General features: G+C 27.6%; 1 protein-coding gene across 1 annotated transcript in view; it reads left to right on the top strand.

Annotated features, from left to right (window-relative positions):
* LOC136986101 (nuclear pore membrane glycoprotein 210-like) overlaps positions 1–26,089 on the top strand; it is a 42,792-nt gene that overhangs the window by 13,461 nt on the left and 3,242 nt on the right. Inside the window, exons 6-19 of the mRNA XM_067283566.1 lie at positions 3,608–3,737; positions 5,028–5,153; positions 5,247–5,312; positions 7,667–7,773; positions 7,871–8,011; positions 8,677–8,817; positions 9,702–9,875; positions 10,527–10,635; positions 10,916–11,005; positions 14,700–14,839; positions 19,147–19,258; positions 20,748–20,810; positions 21,851–21,897; positions 23,209–23,282. Of these exons, the coding sequence (XP_067139667.1) occupies positions 3,608–3,737; positions 5,028–5,153; positions 5,247–5,312; positions 7,667–7,773; positions 7,871–8,011; positions 8,677–8,817; positions 9,702–9,875; positions 10,527–10,635; positions 10,916–11,005; positions 14,700–14,839; positions 19,147–19,258; positions 20,748–20,810; positions 21,851–21,897; positions 23,209–23,282 (1,520 nt within the window). The remainder of the gene's footprint in view (positions 1–3,607; positions 3,738–5,027; positions 5,154–5,246; positions 5,313–7,666; positions 7,774–7,870; positions 8,012–8,676; positions 8,818–9,701; positions 9,876–10,526; positions 10,636–10,915; positions 11,006–14,699; positions 14,840–19,146; positions 19,259–20,747; positions 20,811–21,850; positions 21,898–23,208; positions 23,283–26,089) is intronic.

Genomic DNA, 26,089 nt, shown 5'->3' with positions numbered 1-26,089 from the left:
TCCTCAAAATCAGTTTCTTTAAAAATATCATTTTCTACAGATAATAAATTTAAACTACTCAATCTGTCTTGGGACATTGTGGAACGTAAATAGTTCTTAATGATTTTTAATTTACTGAAACTTCTCTCACCTTAAGCAGCAGTCACAGGCAGAGTAAGCATTATCCTTAATGCAATACAGAGATCCCACTTAACCATTCCCTGTAATATTTGTAAATGATGTAAAGATATCAAATTTTTAAATATTATTTTTGTTTGACTTTAAAAGCATCCAATTGCACTATATACAATGCAACAGTCCGCTACAGCTTTTTTAAGTCTACTAATGGCATGGTAACCAAATTTTTTCCATTTAAAAAATCAAAAATCGATGATATCGAACGCATATTTTAAAATTGATCACCTAGTTGGGATAAAATATTGTCAACAACTTCATGAAACAAATGTTTTAATTCATCCTGACTTGAAAGTATAGTTCCTTCTTCTGTTTCTCCAGGTAACAATTTTCTTTTGCATTTTCGCTTCATCTTGGGTATTGAATCAATTCCCAACTCTTCACATTTTTGTTTGCATTCCAACATGATAATATCATACCGATTATTTCTAAAATGTTGAAAAAAGATACTAGTCCATTTAATAATTCAGAAGAGCGAAAAATGTCTTGTGATTTATTCTGTAACTGGTTATTTACAACATTTATTTTGGCTAAAATATTTTCCCACATAATTAATGTAAAAATAAAATTGTATGATCCTCACTTCCTCAGCGGTTTACTTACAACTAAATTAAACACCAGAACACTTGCTGAACTTACTGCAATTTAATATTCAAATGCTGTCAGCCTATTTTTATAGGCTATCCTCAGGAAATTATAGTTCCTGAGGATGGCCTATAATGTAATAATTTTTAAAAATTTTCGAAAACTTTAAATTTCACGAGTATTCGAAAGCTTTGTGTTCAGTTGTGAAACTATAATTTCCTGAGGATGGCATATAAAAATAGGCTGAAAGCATTTCAATATTAAATTGCAGTAGGCTCAGCAAGAGTTCTGGTGTTTAATTTAGTTGTAAGTAAACTGCTGAGGAAGTGAGGATAGTTTCAATGGCGGCATTGGTCAATGAGTATAATTTATACAGAAAGATTGTGTTGAAACTAGTTAGGACTAACTGCAAGTTGAAGTTCCTTAAGAAATGTGCAGAGAAAAAGGTAATTCTGATGTCCATACACAGGATTAGCATACCAGCAGAGTGTGGTGCGTTAAAGAAAAAGTTCCAAGAGGCATGTTTACGTAGATCAATTAGGCTGATAAAAAACAAAAAATATGGAATCTTAAAGGAGTGCATTGAATTGGAAAACACAGTCTACCAGAGAAATCCATAATGGTTAAAACAAATCAACAGTAGGGCAGTGAGGCTAACGGAATGAGTAAAGAATACCCTGGAAAGGAAATATTGCAAAAAGATACGATGGATTTTGAAGAAACAAGCTCCCAAAGAACAAAAAAGTAATATAATACCATACATCCTTTGGGACCAGATTGAGGTACCAAAAATTGTATGATTCAATATGTCCAATAATAATTCTAGCTGTAGCGACACCATCTCCAAATAAAGAATATTTTGATATTTCTTTAAGGACTTCTATAACTTCGTTAATTTGATATTTCAAATGACTTACGGCTGTCGTATAGATTACTCCCATGGAATTTCGGGACTTTGAGTATATATCTGAACTCAGGGGGCCAGAACGAGACGAAAAATAAGAAAGTTATCATATTTACGATTTCTTGCCTTTAACAATGCATTCTACGAGGGTACCGTTGAACTCATCTCAGTCCCCTGAGCTCAGACTCAAAGTCCCGAAATTCCATGGGGAGTAATCTATAAAACTTCCATCTACTGAATGTGATTTAGAGCACCATCTCGTGCCGCTATGTCCTTTAAGTGTTGTCTTTAGTAATGTTGTAATTTTTTCCCATCTTTGGGTAAAAGAAGCAAAAAATTAAACAATTTCTAGATTATTCCAAAAAATGAAACCATCTTCATGGTAATGCTTGCTGCGTGCCCTCCAATTAAATTAAGTGAATGCACAGCACAAGGAACAAATTTGGCAAAATTGTTTAATAATGCTGTATGCACTTGCATGCCATTATATCAATGTATTCTGGCCATGTTTGCTCTGTTATCGTACCCTTGTCCTCTTATGTTTTTAATCATTATTATACCATCATTTTTTAACTTATCCAAAACTTCAATTGCAAGTTCTTGTCCTGTTTTATATTTTGATAGTACAAAATCAACAAATCTTTCTTCGATAGTTACCATTTCATTTTCAATTTTGACATATCTGATAATCTGGCATACTTGTTCATAAATTATGAGATATATCAGGAGTACTATCAATTATTATGCTAAAATATTTTGCTGTCTTTATATTATATATAATTTTGTTTCTAACTTTAGATGCTAGTAAAGAAATAAATTCGTTTTGGATTTTTGGACTTAAATATGATACTTGGCCTTTTGTTCTTTTGTTAATAGTGCAATGCACATGCAATGTAAACACTGAAACTATCGTAACAATATAAATAAATACGTGCAGTTGTATTTACTGCAAAGAGGTTCTCGGAAGTAAACTATTGTTGATAAAATATATCCATATTTATATATTTCAATTTGTTATAATTGTTAACAAATTGAAATATATACATTTTCCTCTTTCCTTTTATAAGGTGAGAGAAGGTGGAAGAAGACTTAAACCAGAGGGGACTTAAAGAGAAGAAGCCCTTGATAGAGAAAAATGGAAGAAACGCATTAGAGAAGGAAACGCCGACCCATATAAACATGGAAAAAGGCGAGGATAAAGAAAGAAAGAATTTATATATTTCAATAACAATAAAAATGGTGGTTTATTTTTGAAATATATGTTCGTAGAAATTACAGATCATAAATACAATATAAATATAAATATAAAAGTTTTTTGTGTTATTAATTCGAATATATATTATTCCGAAACCTCGTTGGCACCTTTATTAAATCGGCACCTAGGGCGGGGGCCACATTGGCCATATCCTAGTTACAGCTCTGCTTGTATGTCCTGATTTTGTGCATAAGCTGCCAGTGTCATGTGATTTTTCTCAATTGCGTACTTATGTTCCCTGAGTCATTGTTGTAAATTATGTCCAGTGGCACCCACATAGACCAGTTTTGATTCAAAACGTTGGTCATCTATTGGGATGGAGTAGATCCCCAAGGCAGAATTGCAGATTATGTGGTTTTTTTAAAATCATTCCTTAGGATTTTGAAGATTGTTGTGTTGCGTTGAGATACCAAGGTGATATTATTAGCATTAGCTGTTTTCCTATGTATTTAGGTATCTTATGTATCATTAGGAGGACAATGTCAGACCCCCACAATGCATCTTAACAAAATGGAACTCTTAAAATAGAAAAATGACAACTGTCATACATATAATTCCAATATAAAAACAATCTATTGGACATTATTATTAACATATAAAAATAAAAGGATTGTTTTTATATGTTAATAAAGATTGTAATATTAAAGTCTTTTTATTTAAATATAATATTGTAATTTAATTAATTACAGGATATAAAAACTGAAGAAAGAGAAATTGTAATAAAAAGTAATATTAGATTCAAAAAGCAAATTTTATATCTTCTCCCTGGAACTAAATGTAAACTTGTGGCTGAAATTATAAGAGAAGGAAAACCTTTTGGTAATTATATTTTTGAAATGTTTTTTAATTAATATTGTATTATGAAAATTTCATTTTTAATACTATATAAAACTATAACACTTTTCACTTTCAAATTTAACTATAAAAAAAGGCTAAAATATAAAAATAAGACAATCTTAATCTTTGGAATCAGATTTGCATGATATCTGACTTTAATATAATAATTATGTTTTTAAATAAATAATATAATGAATTTATTGCAGTATAAAGTACAGTAGAGCGTCGATAAGTGGAACCAATTGGGGACTGGGGTCCTTCCAGTTAATGATTTGTTCCAGTTTCCGACTTTGTACGAAAAAATACATTAACCTGTCCGATGTTCAAATTTTTCCCCGTTGCGTATCGCTTTTTGTTGAATTTTTCTCTGTTGCGTGTCACTTCGTGTTGAATTTTCGTCGATTTTAAGCCTAACGAAAATTTTTATAATAATCATCGAGGCTATCGTATCGTTAAAAATTATTTCTGCATTTTGTACAAACAAAATAAATATATTAAAGATTATAAAAAACATGAAAATTATACTTTAGAAGTAAATTTAGTATCAAAAACATTCGATTCAGCACAACACAGTCTGACTGAAAATCGTTCCACTTTCCGGCCACTCCACTTACCGACGTTCCACTTATCGACGCTCTACTGTATATGAAGAGTATTATATAGTTACAATAAAAGTAATATTCATTAAATATGTAAATACTGATATTTATTTTTTATTAATAATAATTTGCAGATTTTTGTGTATTTATTTTGATATTAATTATTATTAATATTGATAATTTTGAGAACGTGATTACAATATACAATAAAGACTTAGGCATTTTTATTATTAAAGAAATTAACAAAATATCAATATTTTATTTTTTAAGATAAATTCCATTTAAGTTAAAACATTTTTCCATACAATTTCACTACCCTTCTAATCTCTTCCAGTAGAAATCAGTGCTCTTTTATTCTAGTTACTACACTACAAAATATTTAACTTGATTTTTGTTGGTATTTTAAGCTATAAGATTATTAAAAAAAGTTTTTTTAATTGTACATTACAGTAAACCATGTATTAATATAACACATAGGATATGTTCTGCATTATGCAAACCATGTGTTATGTATAAACTGTGAGTTTGGTCTCAAATCTCACAATTCATACATAACACATGTGGTTCATAAAACTCTGCTTCTTATAACATAAAATGTATTCTGCATGTTGTATAGGAGTTCATTGTATTTATAAATTAAAATAAATAAAATGCATTATATTTTTCTATTTAGATGTAACAGCTTTGCCAGATGATTATGTGTTAAAAGTGAGAAATTCAAGCGTAATAGAAGTTACAAGTAAATTTGATGTCACAGCGAAACTTAATGGGAAATCTGTAGTTCGTTTTGCAAGAAAAAGTAATTTACTTTTCATTTTTTGAATTTATTGAATCGTTTTAATAATGTTAGTAATTGTAGTAATAAGTATGATTTGACTTTGATTTTTTTAAGATGTCAAAGAAAGTAAAAGATTATATTCAGCTCTTTCAATTTATGTTGTTGAACCAAGCTACATGAGTAAGTATATTTATTTATTTAAAATTTACTATTAAAGTTTTTTATTAAATTTAATTTTAATTCTTCTATTCATATAGCTCTGTATAAAAGATTTAATAAATCATGACAAATTATATACAGTATGGTTTCATATATGGTTTCAAAAATAATGGACCCAAACAGACATTATCAACAATAATTATTGATGAAATAATAATATGTTTAATTAATTTATTAACTTACTTTTCTGTTAAGTAAAATTAAATTAAATCCTAATATCATACAATAAAACATATCTAAAGCAGACACTGTACAAAACAGAAACATGCCTAAATAGGAAACAAATCTCAGAACAGATCCCAGAATGATTTGTTAGGTGAAATACTATAATAAGTCAGAAAAATATCTAACATGAAAACAAGCTTTTTGGAAACTAATTGCATAACATAATCTGAATAAAGTGGAATTTTTTGCCATAACTGTAGCAAAATTCGAAATCATAATTAATGATGTACTTTGCAGGCTTGGATCATGATTATAATTCTCATCATCAAGAATTCAATCTATCATTTTTTTTTTTGTTAAGGTATTATTATTTCTGGGAAATATCTATGACAATACAACAGTGCTGTTTCTTCCCAATTCTCTAGAAGAGTTAATAAAAACACAATCCTCTATAAAACAAAAAATCTGCCAAAATTGAGGATTCTGGAGAAGAAAATCAGGCATTTGTCCTGAAAAAACATTTTTAATGCTGAAATTGTTAGCATTATATATTTATTTTTTTAATATTATATATTGAACTATATATATATATATTTGATTATTTAACAAAACTTTTTGCACCAAACAACTGAGTTCTATTCACTGATATCTCTAATATTATGTATACTTTTTTATACATTGATTGTTCAACCAAATGATTGCTTTAAACAATCAGGCTATAAATCTGCTATTATTAATGATTAGATGATTAGATATATACTAAGTAATTTACTAGATGATAGTGTGATGATAGGTGGATGTTAGGTGCTATCTCTTATCTAAATTAATAATTATAATTTTAATAATTTATTAAATAATTTAGAACCATCTGGAAGAAAAGAACTAGTCCGGAGCAGGCCGTGAACCAACAACCTTCATGTGGTGCACTTGCCAGTTGTACCATTCAGATCTAACTTTTAATGCCAGTTATATCTAAATTTAAAATGTTTCATTTTATATTTCTTTTTGATTTTGGAAAGCAAGAAATAATCTGTATAGTCTGTAGAAATAATAAAAGAATAAAAGAGAGAGTTTAATTCTCAATCCTACAGTTCACTAGAACTTTTTAATTCTTATTGTAGAATAAGATTATACAGTATCATGCAACAGGAATTACCTCAATTTTTTCTAAAAATAAGATATAATCAAATAGTCATTTAACTATATAATGTGAAACTTATGCATAATATTCTTCATTCACTATATAAACAAATAGCAGAACAAATTTCTTTCAAACAGTTAATTTTCTTTCAGTAAACATTATCAATATCACTTAGGTTTTTGATTAAATCAAACTATTATTGTTAATTATGGCAATCATTTGGTTTAGTTTCATTACATTAGGCTTTAGAATGTTTATTTTATTTAGGTTTTTGAGTATTTATAATAGGAAATAAAGCATTGTAATCATCAAATCATTAAAAGCATAGTATTTTAGTCTAATTTTAATACTTTCCTTTTAATGATTTGATGATTACAATGCTTTATTTCCTATTTTAAATACTCAAAAACCTTCATTTATTGATTTTATAATGTTAGTCATTTCATATATTAGTTAAAATTTATTTATCACTTATTTTAAAGTTTATTTTCTGATTTCATTGAATTTTATCTTATTTTAGTCACAAGATTTTGTAGTTCTGTGAATTCTACAGTTCTTTCTTAATAACATCAAATATTTTAGATAATAATTTTATTAAAATGCAATTTTTTTATTCTTTTATTTTATTTAAAATTTTGATCATCTTTTATCTCAACAAATTTAATTATTTTATATAACCTTTCTTATTTTTTTATTTTAATTCTGTATTATTATGCATTATTATACTGTATTTTTATGGTATATACTTGATCACAAAAACTGTTATAATATAGTAAATAGTAAACTAAGTAATTTAACAGATAAGATCATATTTAATATTATATTTTTTAAATTTTATAATAACACTAATAATATATGCAAGTCTCCAATTCAATTAATTTCAAAAATACAGGATGTCGAATTAATTATAACTACAGATTACTTTATGTACGGTACTTATTTTACTACATAACTTTACAGTATTATGTGTAATATTACATTATTAATTACTTTTTTTCCTTCAATGTAGCACTGCATATTTTGCCAGAAAATAATTGGGCTCTTCATGAAATGAATGTATATATTATCACAGTTAAACTTTTCGATGTTTATCATCATCAGATTTCATTATCAGATGTAAGAATTTAGTAAATATATTCTTTAAAAATATTTATAATGTGTGTGTACACAATTTGTAAAAAATATAATGCATTATTTGCTTTTAATTTTTTAGAATATTTATACATATGTGCAATTTCCATCTAAAAGTTTTCATGTGAATTATTCATCTCCAAATGGTACATATCATGTGGTTCAAGCTACAGTTGCTGGATCTGGTTTTATTAATGCTCATTTAGTTGGAGTTAAAAATGAAGTAAGTACATGCAATGAAGAGTTTCCATTAAAATAAACCAAAAATTTGAAAAAAATACATACTTCTTGCATTTGTAAGAAATTCAGTTTAAAATGTAAGAATATAATATTAAAGCAATACACCAACCAAATCTGAATTATCGAGCTAGAAACGGCTATAATAATAATAATAATTTAGAAGATAATTTGGTACTAGAGTTAGACGTTAGGCACTATCTCTTACTAAATTTAATAATCATAATTTTAATTAAATAATTTAAATAATTTAGAACTAACTGGAAGAAAAGAATCAGCCCGGAGCGGGACTCGAACCCGCAACTACCGAAAGTCCTTGCCGTGCAGATGCATTTCCAATTATGCTACCAGGACTTTCGGTAGTTGCGGGTTCGAGTCCCGCTCCAGGCTGATTCTTTTCTTCCAGTTAGTTCTAAATTATTTAAATTATTTAATTAAAATTATGATTATTAAATTTAGCAAGAGATGGTGCCTAACTCTAATACTAAATTATCTTATAAATTATTATTATTATTATAGCCCGATAATTCGGCTTTGGTTGGTGTATTGCTTTAATGTATATCAGGTTAGCTGATGAAGTTTGTTTATATGAATATAATATTAAGTTTTTTATAATTAATGTTTATTATAATATTATAATTTATTTTTCAGAATGGAGAAAAGGTTAAATTTCAGCCAGAAATACGGACTTCTCAACAATATATTATTTACCAAAGTTTGCAAATTTTTCCATCTGTGTTACTTTTGCCTTGGGAGTCTTCAATTGAGATGAATCATACAGTTTCTTTTAAAGTAGGAATCTGCATATTTTTTTCTCAATATAAAATTTTTATTATAATCTCTAATATAACTGATATATCAAAATGTAAAATTTGATTAAGGTCTTTGGAAATCAATTACATAATCATATAGAACTTTGAAGTAATATTTTGTTAGTGGTAACTTAATTAATCTGACCAGTAGATAAAATATTATTTAATAAGATCTGATTTCTAGATAATGTAAGATTATAACACTATTTTTTTTTTTGCTAATTCAGACATACCAACTACAAAAATAATACCTATTTTTTTCTATCATTTGCAGTTGTCTCACAACAGTAGAAATATTTCAAATTATTTTTAATTTTTATAGTGAAATAATTTGAATAAGAAAATTCTGCAACCTTTTGTTACTTACCTAGGAAAGTATATTGTAATTTTTAGCAATTTTCACATATTAGTTTTTTAACACTAAATTACATTACAAAGAATAAACTAATAATAAAAATGATAAACTAATTCCGTAGTTAAACTAGTTTTACTATGAATATTAGAATGTCCTTTAATATTTCAAAAACATTAATATTAAACATTTTATCTTCAGAAGCATCAGAGTTTTCATATTTATAATTGTGATGTTTTTGAAAATGAAACGTTAAAAATTTAAGGAATAATTCAATTGACACGGTCAATAAAATAAAAAATATCTTGTACAAAAATTCATGGAAAAATAATACAAGTATTTTCATTTATATTATTTTAAGATTTTTCGGGCACAAGTTCTAATACATCACCACTGATATAGAATTTACTGCAATTTATTTCTAAAGAAATAGTTTTCAAAACAATGTTAATAATTGGATAACCATTTCATCATTATTTTATTCTGTTGAATGTATAATTTTTTCTTTATAGGTTTTAGGAGGTAGTGGGTTTTATAAATGGTCTTCCACAGATACTGATATTGGAAGCATTAGCTATTCATCTGGTAAAAGAAGTAATATTGCTACTGTAGTCATAAGAAAGATAGGAGAAATTAATATTACTGTGGCTGATGCACAAAATGAATTTCTCCACAATATGGCTAAAGTAAGTGAAGTTTTATATAAACATTTTTCTAATTTAATTTGTATGATTTAACAACTTTTAAAGATCACTTTTATGAAATTTATTGATTATTTTAAAGATGGTTAATTTAATAACGTGTTATATAAAACCAGCTTCATATAAATCTTAGTATTTAATTATTTTTAATGATTTTGTTTAAATACTATTTTACCAGCTAATTAGCTTAATTATTTGATTGGATGTGGTGGTAATTGTCATTGCTGCTGTTTATGAATGAAATCCATGAAATGCCCAAATGTCTTTTCCTGCTTCTATTTTTTGGGGATTTCATTTAATTACTCAATTATTTTAGATTTTATCATTATGACATCTTTAATTTTTTAATTATGAAAACATGAAATACAATATGAAATGAATAATAACTTAAACACAAGATAAAAATATCAAGTAATCATAATAATACAGTAATAATGAACGATGCTTTTAGTCCATGACTTTAATTTAGATAGAGTTAGATGGCCTAATAAATAGGATATAACAATTTTTTCAAGGTCCTTTTTCTGTCAGCCTTGGTGTGATAAGCCCTCCAAATTGTTAAATCCTATTTATTAGGCTATATAACTCTAAATAATAATACAGATTGATATTGATTTTTCAAATATTTTATATTAGATATCTGTTCAACCCATTGCTGATCTTGAAATTATGCCAACAATATTGGAAACACAAGTAAATAATGATGTGATTGTACCAGTTTCTTTGTATGGCTATGAAGATGAAGGTGAGATCTTTTAAAAAATATTTTAGCTGAGCAGATTAAAAAATAATTATATCATAATGTGAACAAATTAAGAATAACTAAACATTTAAAATTATAATTTATTTCACCAGTTCAATCATAAATCTACAGATTTTGTTAAAGCATGTATTTATTTTAACAAAATTTAATATAAATTTATTTTTCTTTGCTTTATTTTTAATTAAAATGATTTTAAATTGGTTTAATTGGAGTTGAAATGTAGTCTGATTAATCAGTTTTTAAAAAATTTTCATTTAAATAGCCAAAACAAAATTTAAAGTATTCGATGAATGTTCAAAAGTACCACTAAATGTTGAAGTTGTAGATAAAGCAAGATTCACTTATGTAAAAGGTGAGTTAATGTATGTGATTTAATTATAATATATATAGTTATCTTATAGTAATTTTAATTTATTTTTCAAACTTTTTAAAAAATAAAAAAAAAAATCTTAAATTGAAACAGTAAAAATTAATATGCAAAATATTATATATATATATATATAAAAACCAGTTCTAGAAAGTCATACCATGAGGCACTCCCCTTGGCAGATTAAGAAATATAAACGTTTTACATCCAAATGTACAAAACTTTTATTCATTTATATATATATAATATATATATATATATATAAATACAGAAATGTTTGTAATGCCCCTTGGATCTAATGAACTACTGTACAGATCTTTGATTCACACATTGCTACAAAGCATATGATTTAGGTTTCCTGCCTCAACACTTTACTTTTATCAATTCTTTCTCAAAAAAATGTTTTTTGTGTAGAAGATAACATTCACTTCTCTTGCTCTTCTCTAGAGACAACACCATTAACTTCAATTACTCTGTCTTAGAAACTTTACATTGACTTTTCATGCCAATTTGGGTGGTATTTTTATTAATTAATTTATAGACGTAACAGAAAAATCATAATAAAATTAAATATAAAAGATTCATAAAGTTCTGGAAATGATTTTACAGCATTCACACTTTTTGCATTGAATGGTTCATTTTGGAAGTATGTGTGTTCTTCAACATAAAATCATTCACTTTTTTATCTAACAACAAAAGTTAGTGAGTAAATTAAATATTGATCTCATTATAACAGCCATGCCTGGGAGCAATCATTGACTATTGACACTGAACAAAAAAATAAATAAATAAAACAACATAAAGTAAGTGGATAAAACCACCAAACATTGATAGTTAGTCATAAGTTCACACCTGAACAACAGGTTGGCCACGTGAACTTTTCTGGGTTTTCGTCATGTGTCTAACAGCTAAATAAAAACCAGTTCTAGAAAGTCATACCATGAGGCACTCCCCTTGGCAGATTAAGAAATATAAACGTTTTACATCCAAATGTACAAAACTTTTATTCATTTATATATACCTTGATACATATGAAAACAGAACAGGAAATCAGAATCAGACGAAGTATTTAGCTTGATGCTTAATTTAGCTTGTTGATTAACCAGCTAAATATTTCCTCTGGCCAGTTAATAGATAAAATAAAATAAAAATTATTTTTATCATTACATTTTATCTGTAGACTACAGATTAGTATGTTATTGAGTTCTCTAGTATAAGTTTTTTGTTAAACTGATATTTGTAATGAAAGCTGTTGTAGTAGACAGCTAACTTTGCATATCAATTATCTAAAATTTTGTCCTGGGATAAATTCTGCTATGTATAAATTTGTAAGCTTTTATTTAAAATTTTATAAAATACAATCTTAGAAACTTTTGTGTTGACTTTTGAATTTTGTATGAGACATCAAGTGGAATTTTACATTAGAGTTTATCTTTTAAATATCTGTTCATGGTTAAACTTTTATTGTATCAAACTTTATCAATTTTTCCATCATTAGTTTGTTGATCTCAAACATATTTCAAGTAACAAACAATTTGGATTCTTTCAAATACTGTTGGTTACTTTTCTAATAGAAATGGGATCTGAAATAAGATTTATGTAATAAATTTGTAAAGTTTATGGTATTATATTTATATATATACATTAAAGCATACTTAAATTTTATTATAAAAAGGTCTACATGGTAAATGTTTTATGAGTTATTTTTTGAATAATATGGTACTAGGTAATAAAGTAAATTGCCTGCTAGGAAAAATGTTAGTTAAGTTATAAAAATTAAGAATTTCCATTCAATGAAGAATAAATTAAAATTGTTAAAGTAAATATTTTTAAAATTCTTGCATAAATTTTTAGCAAGAAATAATTTTTTCAACGTTTTTTTATGTCATGATATAGAAAAATTAAGTACTATTAGATATTTATGTAAATAAGTCCAGGTCTGCTTTTGAAACTTCTTAATGAATAAAAATTGATTATTTGTCTCAGAAGAAACATGATATTCACCAGTTTTTCTGTGCAATACTGTTATACATCATTTCCAATAACTCAATATTGTAAAACAACCCAAAGAATATTTTTAAAACTGCAGCAACGAGTTGCCTAACTTTCCTGGCAACATTTGGTGACACTATCCATTATGATATTTTATTAAAAAACCTTTTTATATTTTTAACTAATATAAAATGGCAAAAAGCTTAATTTTGAGAGTAGGAATGGGATTTATAAAAAAATTGTAAATGCTAATAACCAGTAAAATTGTCATTAAGTCTGACTCAATGGAGGTACACACAATCTCCTTTATCTCCCCATCCCCTCCACTAATCACTAAAATTTAATAGCATCAATCTCTCTAATAAACAAACCTCCCTGCAAAATTTCAGAAGTTTTCGAGAAAAAGCACAGGAGTTATTAAGCTCAAACGGGGTGAATAAAATTGTGCCTCCCCACACATACACAATATCTACAGGCAAAACCACAATTTTTTTGCATTTCTCAACATTTCAAGGTCCGAAGTCCAAAAATATAAAAATCTGAGGGTCATATATAACAGACAAAAAGTATGGCAATCAGTTGCGATACTTTTTGTCTGTTATATATAATAGTTGGAAAAGTAAAAGATGTGAGACATTTATATGATTTATATCTTTTCCTTATAAAAGAAAATGTTATATAAAGGAATATATACCATTGGGCAGTGTAATATTCAAAAACAGGCTAAATTAACTTATTAACAATGAGATAATTTATAATATAGAAAAGGTATCTCCATTTCCTGTCCTTCATTTCAGAGGAAATTTATTTCTCTGAAATTGCAATGCCAAAGTAAGTATTTTATACCATTTAACAAAAAGTAAATGATGAGAACCATGTTTAAATTTACATAATGTATAGTTGATTATTACAAAGTCTGGCAAATACTCAAATACATGAAAAGTTTCAATAAAAATAAAAATTATATTAAAATTAGTTCTATTACTTAGTAACATTTAATTAAAATTTATGACTGATTTGAAACAAAATTGTTAGGTGTAATGTTTAAATATAGTCATTACAAAGATCTTTAAATATTATATTCTAACTTTAGTATTTTAAGTTTACATGTTATGTAATTTTAACATAATAAAAGCTGTATGGTTGTAGCTGCTTTACATCTGATTGCTTGGTTTTTCATTATTTTGTGTGTCTATTTTTGTTTATTTTGTAAACAGTATACAATATTGTGATATAATACTGGTGTATATGTATATATATTTTTTTCCTCATATTCTTGCAGTTTTTATTTTTAATTTTATGTAACTTATGATTGTATTGAAAATTTAAATACTTTCAAAATCAAAACTTTTGGTAATTAAATCATAGTCAAGAAAAAAATGCTGGTAAGGTTGAAAAACTTTACCAGCTTTAAGCCAAAATACAGGAACTAGCTAATTGATAAGATTTTTATTTTATGGAAACTTACTGAAAAGTTTGAACTATTCTTCAAAAATTTAGATATCAATCTGTCAGTCTCATTCACTATAAATTGAATAATGTTTCTATTCTTTCTATAATGATCTACAAATTTAATATTTAATTTATTTTAAGGGTTTTTCTTTTTTGTACTGATATAAATATTTAATTTGCTTTAAGTGATAACTCTATTTAGTGAATGATTGATTCATTTTATCGAAATACACAGATACCGATTATGCACCTATAGGAAGAGGATGCCAGAGTCTTCAGTTTGTTTGTAAATTTCCAGGCCATTCTCGAATATTTGTTAATTATGGAAATAAGCTAAATACTACAGTCATAATTGGATGTAGCAAACCGTTAAAGGTGAATTTAAATTTTGATTAATTAATTGAAAATATTTATTAATTTATATTAGAATAATGTCAATCTATTGGCTTGAATTATATTCTAATAATTTTTATGTTCAATCATATTGCTAATTGAATATTGAAAAAGAAAAAAGTTGTTAATAATACAAATACAGTAATAATAAAAATGTTTTTATTTTAGTTTGCTACTTGATATTTCACTTGACTTCTTTATTAATCTAAATGAATTCTTTACAGAAGTCGTTTTTAAAAACCTTGATAAATGTTTTGAAAGGTTCTCATTACAAAAACATAGTCACTTAGGACTAACGAACAGGTTTATTATACTCCCAGCCAACACCATAACTACCTTTTATGCACCCGGTGCAAGCATCTGTAACTATGCCCCAAAACTATGACCCAAAACTTGGTCCAGGTTATTTCTGCGACCCCAGGGTCTACGCCCTGTGCCTGGGCACCGCTGGCACCACCCTAGTTATGGCACTGCTCCCAGCATATTTAATTAACCTCTCCAAAATGCATTTCAGTCTTCCTGGCCCTTAAGATGAAATGCATTTTGGAGAGGTTAATTAAATATGCTGGGAGTATAATAAGCCTGTTCATTAGTCCTAAGTAACTATGTTTGTGTAATTAAATAATACAGGCAAGAAGCTTTTTAGTTAATTCTCATGTTCAGATCTAAAATCTAATGTAATCCTGAAGATCTGTTTAAATTCATCCAAGATCTAAACATGAGAATTAATTTTTCAAAACATTTATCAAGGTTTTTAAAAAGGACTTGTGTAAAATAATTTGTTTGACTATTGTTTAGATTTATTTTGTTAGCTTAAAAAAATCTTAAACTTTTAACATGAACAGTATCTTAAATGAATTTGCAAGAAAATTTTGTAATAATTTAATTTCAGTTCCATAAATTTTTAATTAAAATTATAATTTTAAAAATGTTTTAATTAATATTTGGAGACAAAGTTCGCCCATGTAGGGACCACCATTTATTTATTCTGTGTTCCAGACAGACATGTTGGCAACCGACCTCCAAATATTGTCCAACTTTGTCTCCAAATATTAATTAAAATTAAACAACCATTGGACGAAAAAATTAATTTAAAAATGTTTGATATTAACATGTTTGCTGCAATTTAATATATATTTTTGGAAAGATTTTTTTTTCATAATTCTAACTAAAATTTTATTTTCTAACTTATTGTTATTGTATACAGTTCCTCATATTTTTTAAGGTAAGGTGCATTTGTGATTCATATGCATGAACAATAAATTTATAATGTTCAAAGCTCCCGTTGCATAGGTGTATTTACAATGTTTTATTAAAAATTAACTAAATATATATAATAAAATGTATAAAATTAACCAAAATATCATAATGTTAAAAGAATTGTTTATGCTATTATTGTATCATGTAACCATATTTTGTCTTATTTTGTATGTTGCGTGTTGCCAGTACCCATGGAACCCATGGTCACTTCCTTCCTCTTTCCAATCTATCTAACTTCCTCTTGCTGCTTATCACCTTACCTTCGAACCTTCTTTCCATTTCCTATCAAAACGGGCTAAGTCAGTCCAGTGGCATAGCGAACAACTGGCACCCAGGGCATAACTGGCGCCTGACACTTTATTGGCACCCCTCTCCCCCTCCAGAAACACATATAGTTTGTCTTGGAGACCATTTGGGTGCCCCTCTGCGAGTGGCACCTGGTGTGCATAATACACCCCCTTGTACCCCCCTCGCTACGCCACTGAGTCAGTCAGCTAAATGACTGACAGCTCTCTCACCCTCTTTTACAAATACAAATACAAATATTAAAAGAATATTTATATTTATTCTATATTTGTGTTATATAATTAAATCATAAATTTAAGCAATGTTGTAAATGATGATTCAACAAAAATAAATTATCATCAGTATGACAAATAAAGTGAGGATAGTATGACAAATATATTATGCCTTTATTTATAAAATTTTAACAATATATTAATTAATTATTTTTGCATATTTAACCACTCTGCAGGTACTGATGGATATATCTGTCAAGGGTGATCGTGTGGCAGTGGTGAGGGACGGATATATCCGTTAAATTCTCTTGGGAGTATCGCCAAAAACTACGGCAGAAAAAAATTCACATAAAGAATGAATTATGTAACAATAAAAACAGACTTTTCTTTACTAGACATAACTGTTTACAAAATCTTTTTCCGAAACAGTAATGAGAAAAAAAGTGTGAAAAAATACTTTAAAAATTTTCCACATTTATTCTCCACTACTTTGGGATACCTGACTATCTCACTGTTGAAAGGTTAATACAGTGATGCTTTGGTTTTTGTTGATAATCCATCTGAAAACAATTGGTGAAATCCAAAACTGAGGCAATTATTTCCATATGAATCAATGTAAATCTAATTAATTCATTATAGACACTCCAAAATACATACCAAAAACATTTTACATAGAATAAATATATTGTTTAATACTAAAAACAATAAGAAATTAATATAAAAGACTAATGTAAAGAATTAATGAACATTTAACATGGCATTTTCTTAATGAGATCGGCATACAGTCTGTTTTTTCCCATATGATGACCTCCGAAATAGAATCGCCATCTAACTGTTTTTGATTGATCCAAATTAATAATAACTGTTCGACATCTTCAATTGTTTGTGATCTCTGTTTTGTTAGCATATTCGTTACATTATCTTCCTTTATTGCTTCCTTTTTTATCACAAAAGAACTTATTGTGGATGGCGACTTCCCATACATGCAGCCAATTTCAGCAATCTTAATGCCGCTTTCGTATTTTTCAATGATTTCTTTCTTCAACTCGATCATGTTCATGGCCATCTTCTTCAAAGGGGTGCTGGTTCTGGAAACATTCTTTGGACCCATGATGGCACTAAAAGGAAATGAAAGCAATGGAATTGTTTGGCTAGATGCACAGAATAATGCTCACACAACAAGAAACAATGGCACACTGAGCAGGAAAACACATGGGTCGCTTTTTATTTTCACAGAATTAGCAGCGAGGTCATGTGGGCATGCTGGTGAAATCCAAGGTAACTGATGAAAACCGAGACAAATTTTTTGTGGAAAAAATTGACTAAAACCAAAACTGATGATAACCAAAGTAAACGAAAACTGAGATATTACTATATATTAATGGCTCACATCACTGTTAGTCATATTTTAAAGTTGTAAAAACATAGAGATTCAAATGAAATGTTATCATCATCGTCGTCATTTATTTGTAAAAAAAAGTGTTACAAATTGTTTCAAAAAAAGTTATATACACTATTTACAGGATGTTTAGTAAAATTTCTCCAAAGTTCTCTAACCTAGATAGGTTCCTGTGTCTGTTAGGGTGTTAAATCTGTGGATTTACCAAGAAGTCTGCTTATATGTTGCAAAAATTGGAATCTTGGAAGTTCTCTTTTTTTTTTTTTGCCATTGAGTGATTTTTATAGTGCAAGAGACTAGAAAAATGGGAAGAATGTATATCTTAAATTGTGTTTAAGCATTTCAATTGGGTGATGTGAATCTGTTCACTCAATGTTTCATTACAGAATGCAAACAAATTATAAAATAAGATAATTTAAGTCATTTTGTACAGATTTCTTGTATTAAGTAATGTTTTACAAATGTTAATAGAACATTTGAATTAAGTAATACAAAAGACATCTTGTGAACTCAATGCATTCTTATTTGGAATGTAAGACACACGAACAAGTCTATTATAGTAAAGGGTTAAATATTTGAATTCTTGAAATTTAACTTTTTACAATATTTTAAAAGTTAAATCAATAAATCATATGAAATTCATTTGTCATATGCAGATGACTACACAGATATTTTAGATGGCCTTTAAATTTTATTTATTTATCAGACTTTTTGAGTTATAATGATAGATAAGTAATTATTTAAAATAGAAGAAAACGTTTATTGAAACAGTCACATTTTTTTTATTCACTTTAATTTTCCACAAAACATTCTGTGACAACCTGATCCCCCTTTAGGCTAAAAAAGGGGATTGTTTTGATGGATTTTTGCTTTCAATTTTAATTAATTTTAATATGAAAAGTATCATTTGTGTGGATTTTATAAATCGAGATAATTAATTATTCGATTGGATTTTTTCAAAAGCAATGAAAAACATATTTAATATAGTTTTGATTTTAATCTTAGAAATAGATGTTTCTCTCTCACAAATGATTTCTGATATAGAGATATATTGCATATAATTATAGATGATTAATAATTAGTGAAATTAATTTTATTTTTTTTGTTAATAGCCTATTTATCCTGAACGTGTTGCTGTTGTTGCTTTGGGTTCTTTATTAGAAGTTGCTTTTGAAGGTGGTCCTCGGCTCTGGCCTATGTATCAAAAAGGTTATTATGACGATTGTAAGTTAAGTGCTTGAATATTCTTAATTTTCCATTATTTATTTTACAATTAAATTTTTAAACATTAAATATTTTATTGATTATTGATATATTTTTATATACTGTATTTTATGGCATATAATAATATGTGACTTTTGTTTAAAAAAATCACTCAAAAACACTTTGAAACTTGACATATAAAGTGCAGATAATCTCCCGTAAGCTAATGAATTCTCCAAATGGTCTTCAATAGGCTATGGGTAACCTCTACCTAACCCGACTCTTGAATAAAAATGTTATTGTTTAATTGAATATATTGTAATCTTAAAAAAAATCACAAAAATACTTGAGGAAACACTAAAAGTCTTGATTTTTTTGTCCATGTTAAACCACAGGAATAAGACAGACTTACAGCAGAGTCAATCTTTTATTGTAGGCTCTTGTCTGCCTCAATATATAAAACATGTAAAATAAATTTTCCTTAAAATTAATATTGATATATTTATAATTATGCCATTGCCAAATGAAAATTTATTTTACATATTTTATGTATTGAAGCAGACAATAACAAGTTGACTCTGTTGTAAGACTGTTTTATTCTTGAGGCAAGACGTGGACAAAAAATGAAGATTGTTTGTTTATTCAGATTATTATAATTATTATTTGTTCTTTGTTATAGCTAAGCTGCTTTTGCATATATTCATTTAGAATATTTTATTGGTAAACGACTTTTATCCATGATAAATAAAACCGTGCATTCCAATTTTACTTTTTTAAACCAGAATACAGTTTAAAAACTTGGTGTCAAGTGTCAAAAATGTTGGATTGCCTTAAATATATATTAAATACTTTTCCCTAAATATTTAGTGCTGAAATGGAAGTGCATCTTATATATCATAAATAACAGTGATTTTTCTTTAAATATAAAATATATTTTAAATAAAAATGTTTATTTGACAGAAAAATGAATAATATTAATGAAAAAAATATAAGAAATCGAATAATAATTAAAATTAAAATACTGACTTTAAGTATTTATTGTAAGATCTTGTAGAGTTTATATTTTTTTATTTTTTCAATAAACTTCAAACATGAGAATGAAGTATTAAGAATAAAAATTATAAAATAGGTTTTGCTTCATTGATAAAATTCATTCACACTGTACAAATATAAAATAGAAGATAATACATAAATGCCAGTTAAATTATATTTTCATAATATCTTATATTTAAAGCAATAAACCAACCAAAGCTGAATTTTCGAGCTGGAATCGGCTGTATTAATAATATTGCAGCCCAAAAATTCGGCTTTGGTTGATTTATTGCTTTAATATATTGGGTTAGCTGTTGACGTTTGTTTATACTTATATTTAAATTTATGACATAAATTTATAATGTAAATTTATTTAAAATTTTTTATATATTTATAAAAATTTTATAAATATATAAAAAATAAAGTTGTATAAAAGATTTCAAGTTGAATACACTAAATTTTTTACTTAACCTTGTAGTGCTCTCTCAAAAAGAAAGATTTGTTGGCATTCAAGCTATTCGAGATCCTTATCGTTACAACAGTAAGTAAGATAATAATCGAATGCATTAATTTTTTATCATTAATTAATTGTAATTATTTACACTTTAAATAAATTTTTCTGTGTTATCACTTTAAGAACCGTTCAGAGTTGCCTTTGAAATAAAATGAAAGTACATATTTTAGTTAAATTTTAAACCATTTTTGGAAAATTGTTTAAAAATATAGTATTTAATTTTATATTTTTCCTTCAATTTTTTAAAACTCATTGTCGGGGTGGAATCGAGTAGACATGATTCCCGCCCTTTTCTTTTGGACTGGTAACAATCACTATTACAAGAAGACAGTTGAGGAAGAGACTGATGGAATGTGGACGGATAAACACCGGTTGGTCATCCGACCCATTGCCGACGAGTGTAGAAGGCAAAGGTTGAGGCGGGAAGAGGGGAGTTGTCTCTCGGAATGTGAGAAAAAGAACAGATAGATGCGGGTTGTGAAGGAGTTTGCCCACGCTATGCTTACGGGACGTTACGCTATTCAGACGGTTGGTGAGCAGCAGAAGATTCAACGATCGGTTTTGGACCCGAGTGAACCCATCAAGTACGTAAATTGTCGCAAGGTGTCTTTCCGACAAACCTGATCAACAGTGTTTTCTGACCAAACTTACGGAACTTCATTTGATGTTATTGGCGCACTGGGTCGGTTGCCAATAGTGTACGCATCGGATGTTTTGAACTTTACTCTCATCTATATTCAATTCATAAAAAATTTGTTGTTATTTTACTATAGAATATTTCTTATATATTTATTAACTATCCAAAGTGAATTATACTTATTAAGTTTTTATTATTATTCAGTTATAAAATGTCTTGCATCCTTTTTATCAAAAGATCTTATTGCTTTTGAATGCACAGTTTTATGTAGTATGTAGATATAAAATTAGACATATTTTTATGACTTTAAATGTCTGTTAAGAAATTTAATTATTTTTTTTAAACTAACATACAATAAAGATATAATGTATTATATATATTTAATCATTTAGATATAATGAATCAAAGGTTTTATTATTATAATTTTTAGAGGATCTTCATGTTTACCAAGTTACTTGTAAAAATATCGATCAAGCTGTAAGTAATATTATATTTTAAAATTATTATAAAGTATCCAGTTTTCAAAGATAATACAATATAGAATCAAAAATTTTTTAACATTATTTTTTAATATGTAAGTAATAGTAAATTCTAAAATATACATTTATCTTCATTTTTATCATAATTTAATTTATAATGTGGAATGCCATTATGTGGGGAGTTTGGAGTTCACTAACAGGAAAAATTGTTGCAGTGACATAATCATGAACCCCAAAGACTTTTTTTTCCCTTTGTATGCTGTAATTTTTAAGTGTATAAAGTATGATATAAATCATTACATGTATTTGTAGAAAAGTCAATAGTTTGACAGTTCTGTGAAAAACAATCAAAAAGTTTTTTATTATCTGAGAATGCAGTTTTATGCAGTATACAAATATAAAATTAGCACATATTTTTATAAATTTGTGTCATTCATACTTTAGTTTAAAAAATTTCACATACACATACACGCTTAACAAATGAAATAACCAACACAAGAAAAACTACTACAAATGAAAAATTTATACTTTAAATAATAGGAAAAAAAACTAATATAAACTTATAGCTTAACAATTATGGAACATAACACAAATCTTAGGCCATTGCTTGTTATTTTTTGGCTACTTCCATTGAAGTGTAAGTGAGGTAAGGATTCCTAAGTAAACTGAATAGTATTCTTATTTTTGACCATTTTTTCTTATGTCTTCCTTTCATTTGTTTGCTTATGGGATAAAGTGACCTCTTCCCTTATGAACTGAGATTAGCTTTAAGAAATAAGGTTAACACCAGCATTTTGTTATGTTATATAATATGAAATCTAAAACTACAAAAAGACAAGAACTACCACATAAGTTACCAATAGAAATAAATGCTTATGTTTTTACGATGATTTGTTTACTCTGTTCCACTTTGCGTTCCACTTTAAATTTAGTTTTTCAGAATTAATATTTTCAAATAATATGAATACTGAAATTTAGCATTTAGCAGAACTTACTTTAATTCTACAAGAAATTTTCCTGTTATTGAACCATGATCTCTGTGTCTTTGTTTCATGTAGAATAATATAATTTTTTAAATATTTGATATTGCAATTACATAAGATTTTTTACTTAAAGGCTTTTAAAAAACAGTCTTTCAAATTTCATTGTTTTTATGGCATTTGTAAATGTAGTTTTCATAGAAAATTTATTTGATTAATTAACATGTTTAATTTAATAATTTTAAGCATGTGAGTGGTGTGTGTGTTTATTAATTTATTTATTTTGAACATTATAACAACTTATACACTTTAAATACAAAATTATTTAGGAATTAGAACTCAAGGTTGGAAATATTCCATCTGCAACTCTTACTAATCCAGCAAAGGATCAATCTTCTATCCAGTAAGTCTTTTTTTTGGTTATTTGTAACTATTTTTCAAATAATATTAAAATATAAGAAAAAAATACAATGTATTTAAGATTGGATAATATCTATTGAGTGAAGGAATGAGATACGGAAGTATGTCATTGTTTCAATTCGGCATTGCCATTGGTGATGTTTACAATATTTTCAGATTTCATATTTATAAAGTCGAGAGTGGAATATTTAATATAATAATAATAGTAATATATTATTGGATTATTTAGAAAGTTTGTGTAAATATAATTTTTAAAAATTTTCAAATTTAAAGCTTCTACTTTTTATTCACTATTTAAGGAAGAAAAAGATGGTTAAGGATTTACCAATTTAATTGTTTTCATTTTTGTTGTACAGGTAACCCCCGTATAACATGGGAGTTATGTTCCAAAAAATTGTTGTGTTATGCAAATCCGTGTTATATGAAACAAAGAACTAGTACGAAAAGGGGGGTTAGGTTCCAAAAATTAAAAAACATGCTATTATATTTTCATAATTAAGATAAATATCTTCATTAAAAATTTCTTAAGAAGTGATACATATTAATATAAATTAAACAACATTAAAAGCAGAAGCATCGTGATCTGGCAACACTGAAACAAGTTTTGAGAAGGACCACATGTATCAACAGAAGGCGGGAAAAGAAACTTTACATACTGTACTTAAGTACTAATAGTTCATGAAAATTATGCAGGAAAATCTGATAGTATGTACATGCTCGAATGAAAAATGTCAAATGAGGTATCTTTTACACTTAAAAGCTTTATCATGTTTATTGAACTGTTGTACGAGTATTTTCCTAATTTCAAATTAGATAAAGTTTGCTTTTAATAGTTTTTATTACATTTCATGTTGTACGAGGGTTTTACCCAATTCTCGAATCGTGTTAGAGTGAATCTGTGCTATAGAAGTGCCGTGTTATACGGGGGTTACCTATATATTGTCGAATGTTATCTTGATTAACAAATTAATTGGGCATAGACTTGAACTGACAGTTTTTAATGGTGGTAAATCCAATAGAATCCAAGTCTCTTCTTCTACTTTGGCTCTCAATAAATATCTTTAAGCTATAATTTTTTTTTTTTTTTTAAATTTTTAAAAATTTTTGTGTTTGTTAAAAAGGACTTTTTTAACATTTTGGCAGTTAGTAGCGTAGAAAGGAAGGTCGGTTGCCAGGAATGTATTGTCTGGAACACAAAACTAATAAATGGTGGTCCCTGTTTGGGTGAACTTTGTCTTAAAACCATTGGACGAAAGAATAACAAATCTTTAAGCTATTGAAAGACCATGAATGACTCTTAGCAATGTAAAGTTGTCCATGAGCAAAGACAGGCAAAAGAAGTAGGAAAGTTATTACAAAAGGATCAGAAACTTTGTCAGATAGAGCTTTATCAGGGTCACATATTCCTTTGTAAACTACATAGACAGATGACTCTGACAGCTGAATGACTGAGTGATTAAGGTGTCAGTCTACCACTCTGGGAATCTGGAATGAATCTGGTTGGGTTGAAAAAACCCCAGGAATTTTTTGGGAATAATCTGTTCTGTATATGTCAGACTCCACCCTATTGTGGGCCTGGCTGAATCCATGATATGCTTGATAAAAAGTGGACCTTCTTAGTGCCCATATGGTGAAATAAGTTAAAAAATATGCAGATGACTTATCAATAAATGTGATACTAAATTGTTGAAAAATTTCAATGCTGCAAAAAGTTTCTTATTGATTCTGTATACAAAATGATAGGAAAATTTCAGAATTTTGGAACCTGATATCTATAGGATGGATCATCAAATCTGTAAACAAAAAACTTATGGATAGGTCTGCAAATGTGCAATATCTACAGACACCTATTTGTTTAAATCTACCAAGAAATTTAGGAGGAGTTCAGCTAACAAAAATCTTCTTAGTGTAATACATTTATTTGATATCAAATTATTTAAATATGCATATCATAATTATAATTTTAGTGTTTAAGACAATTAAATCAGTTTATTATTTGTTTAATTGTAAATAATATGGTCAAAAGTATTTTGCCAAGATTGAATATCTCCATGCAATGCAGTGGCGTGCCGTCATTGGAAGCGATGGAAGCGCCGATTCCACCTTCCAATGACCTTCCCTTGTATTTTATAAAATATAAATTTTCATATTTTAACGTACTTTGAATTAATTAAAATGAATATTTTATTATAACTGCATTATGTATCTTTTACAAATTTCTATACTACATGTGAAAAAAAAACGATAAGATTGCTATTGTATATTCGAATAATTCGGTGGCGGAAGGAATGTCGAAACTGGGTCAGTTTCTAATCAGCCAGATTATATAGGCATTAGCACATGCAGTTTACAGAGCACCAACCTCACCCGGTTTAGCTGGTAGAAGTGACACACACGTACGGAGTCCAACTTTATAACCCGGATCAGTTCTGAGGTGTTAGCCGCCTGCCTGTCAACTTCCAAGCAGCCAGATTATAGGCATTGGCGCATGCGCTTTACAGAGCACCAACGTCACGGTTTAGCTGGTAGAAGCGACACACGCGTAAAGAGTACGCGACTTTATATCCCGGAGCGGTTGTGGGCTGTTAGCCGCCTGCTAGATATTCGGCCACCCTCGCCCGATTATGTGAATCATAAGCAGACTAGATCAATGGCGGGCAACCCGCAGGCCAGCTACTGCTGGCGAAAAGTTTCTATCCAGCCCGCGAGATCTTTAATAGATTATTAAATTGGAAAAATAACTAATTAATAGTTAATTTTCCAATTCTTTGAAATTTTCGAAAACGATAA

Source organism: Centruroides vittatus, unplaced genomic scaffold (assembly GCF_030686945.1).
Source record: "Centruroides vittatus isolate TY-2023 unplaced genomic scaffold, ASM3068694v2 contig_990, whole genome shotgun sequence".
NCBI lineage: Eukaryota > Metazoa > Arthropoda > Arachnida > Scorpiones > Buthidae > Centruroides > Centruroides vittatus.
The sequence above is the reverse complement of the archived record's forward strand: the minus strand, read 5'-3'. Positions and strand labels throughout refer to the sequence as shown.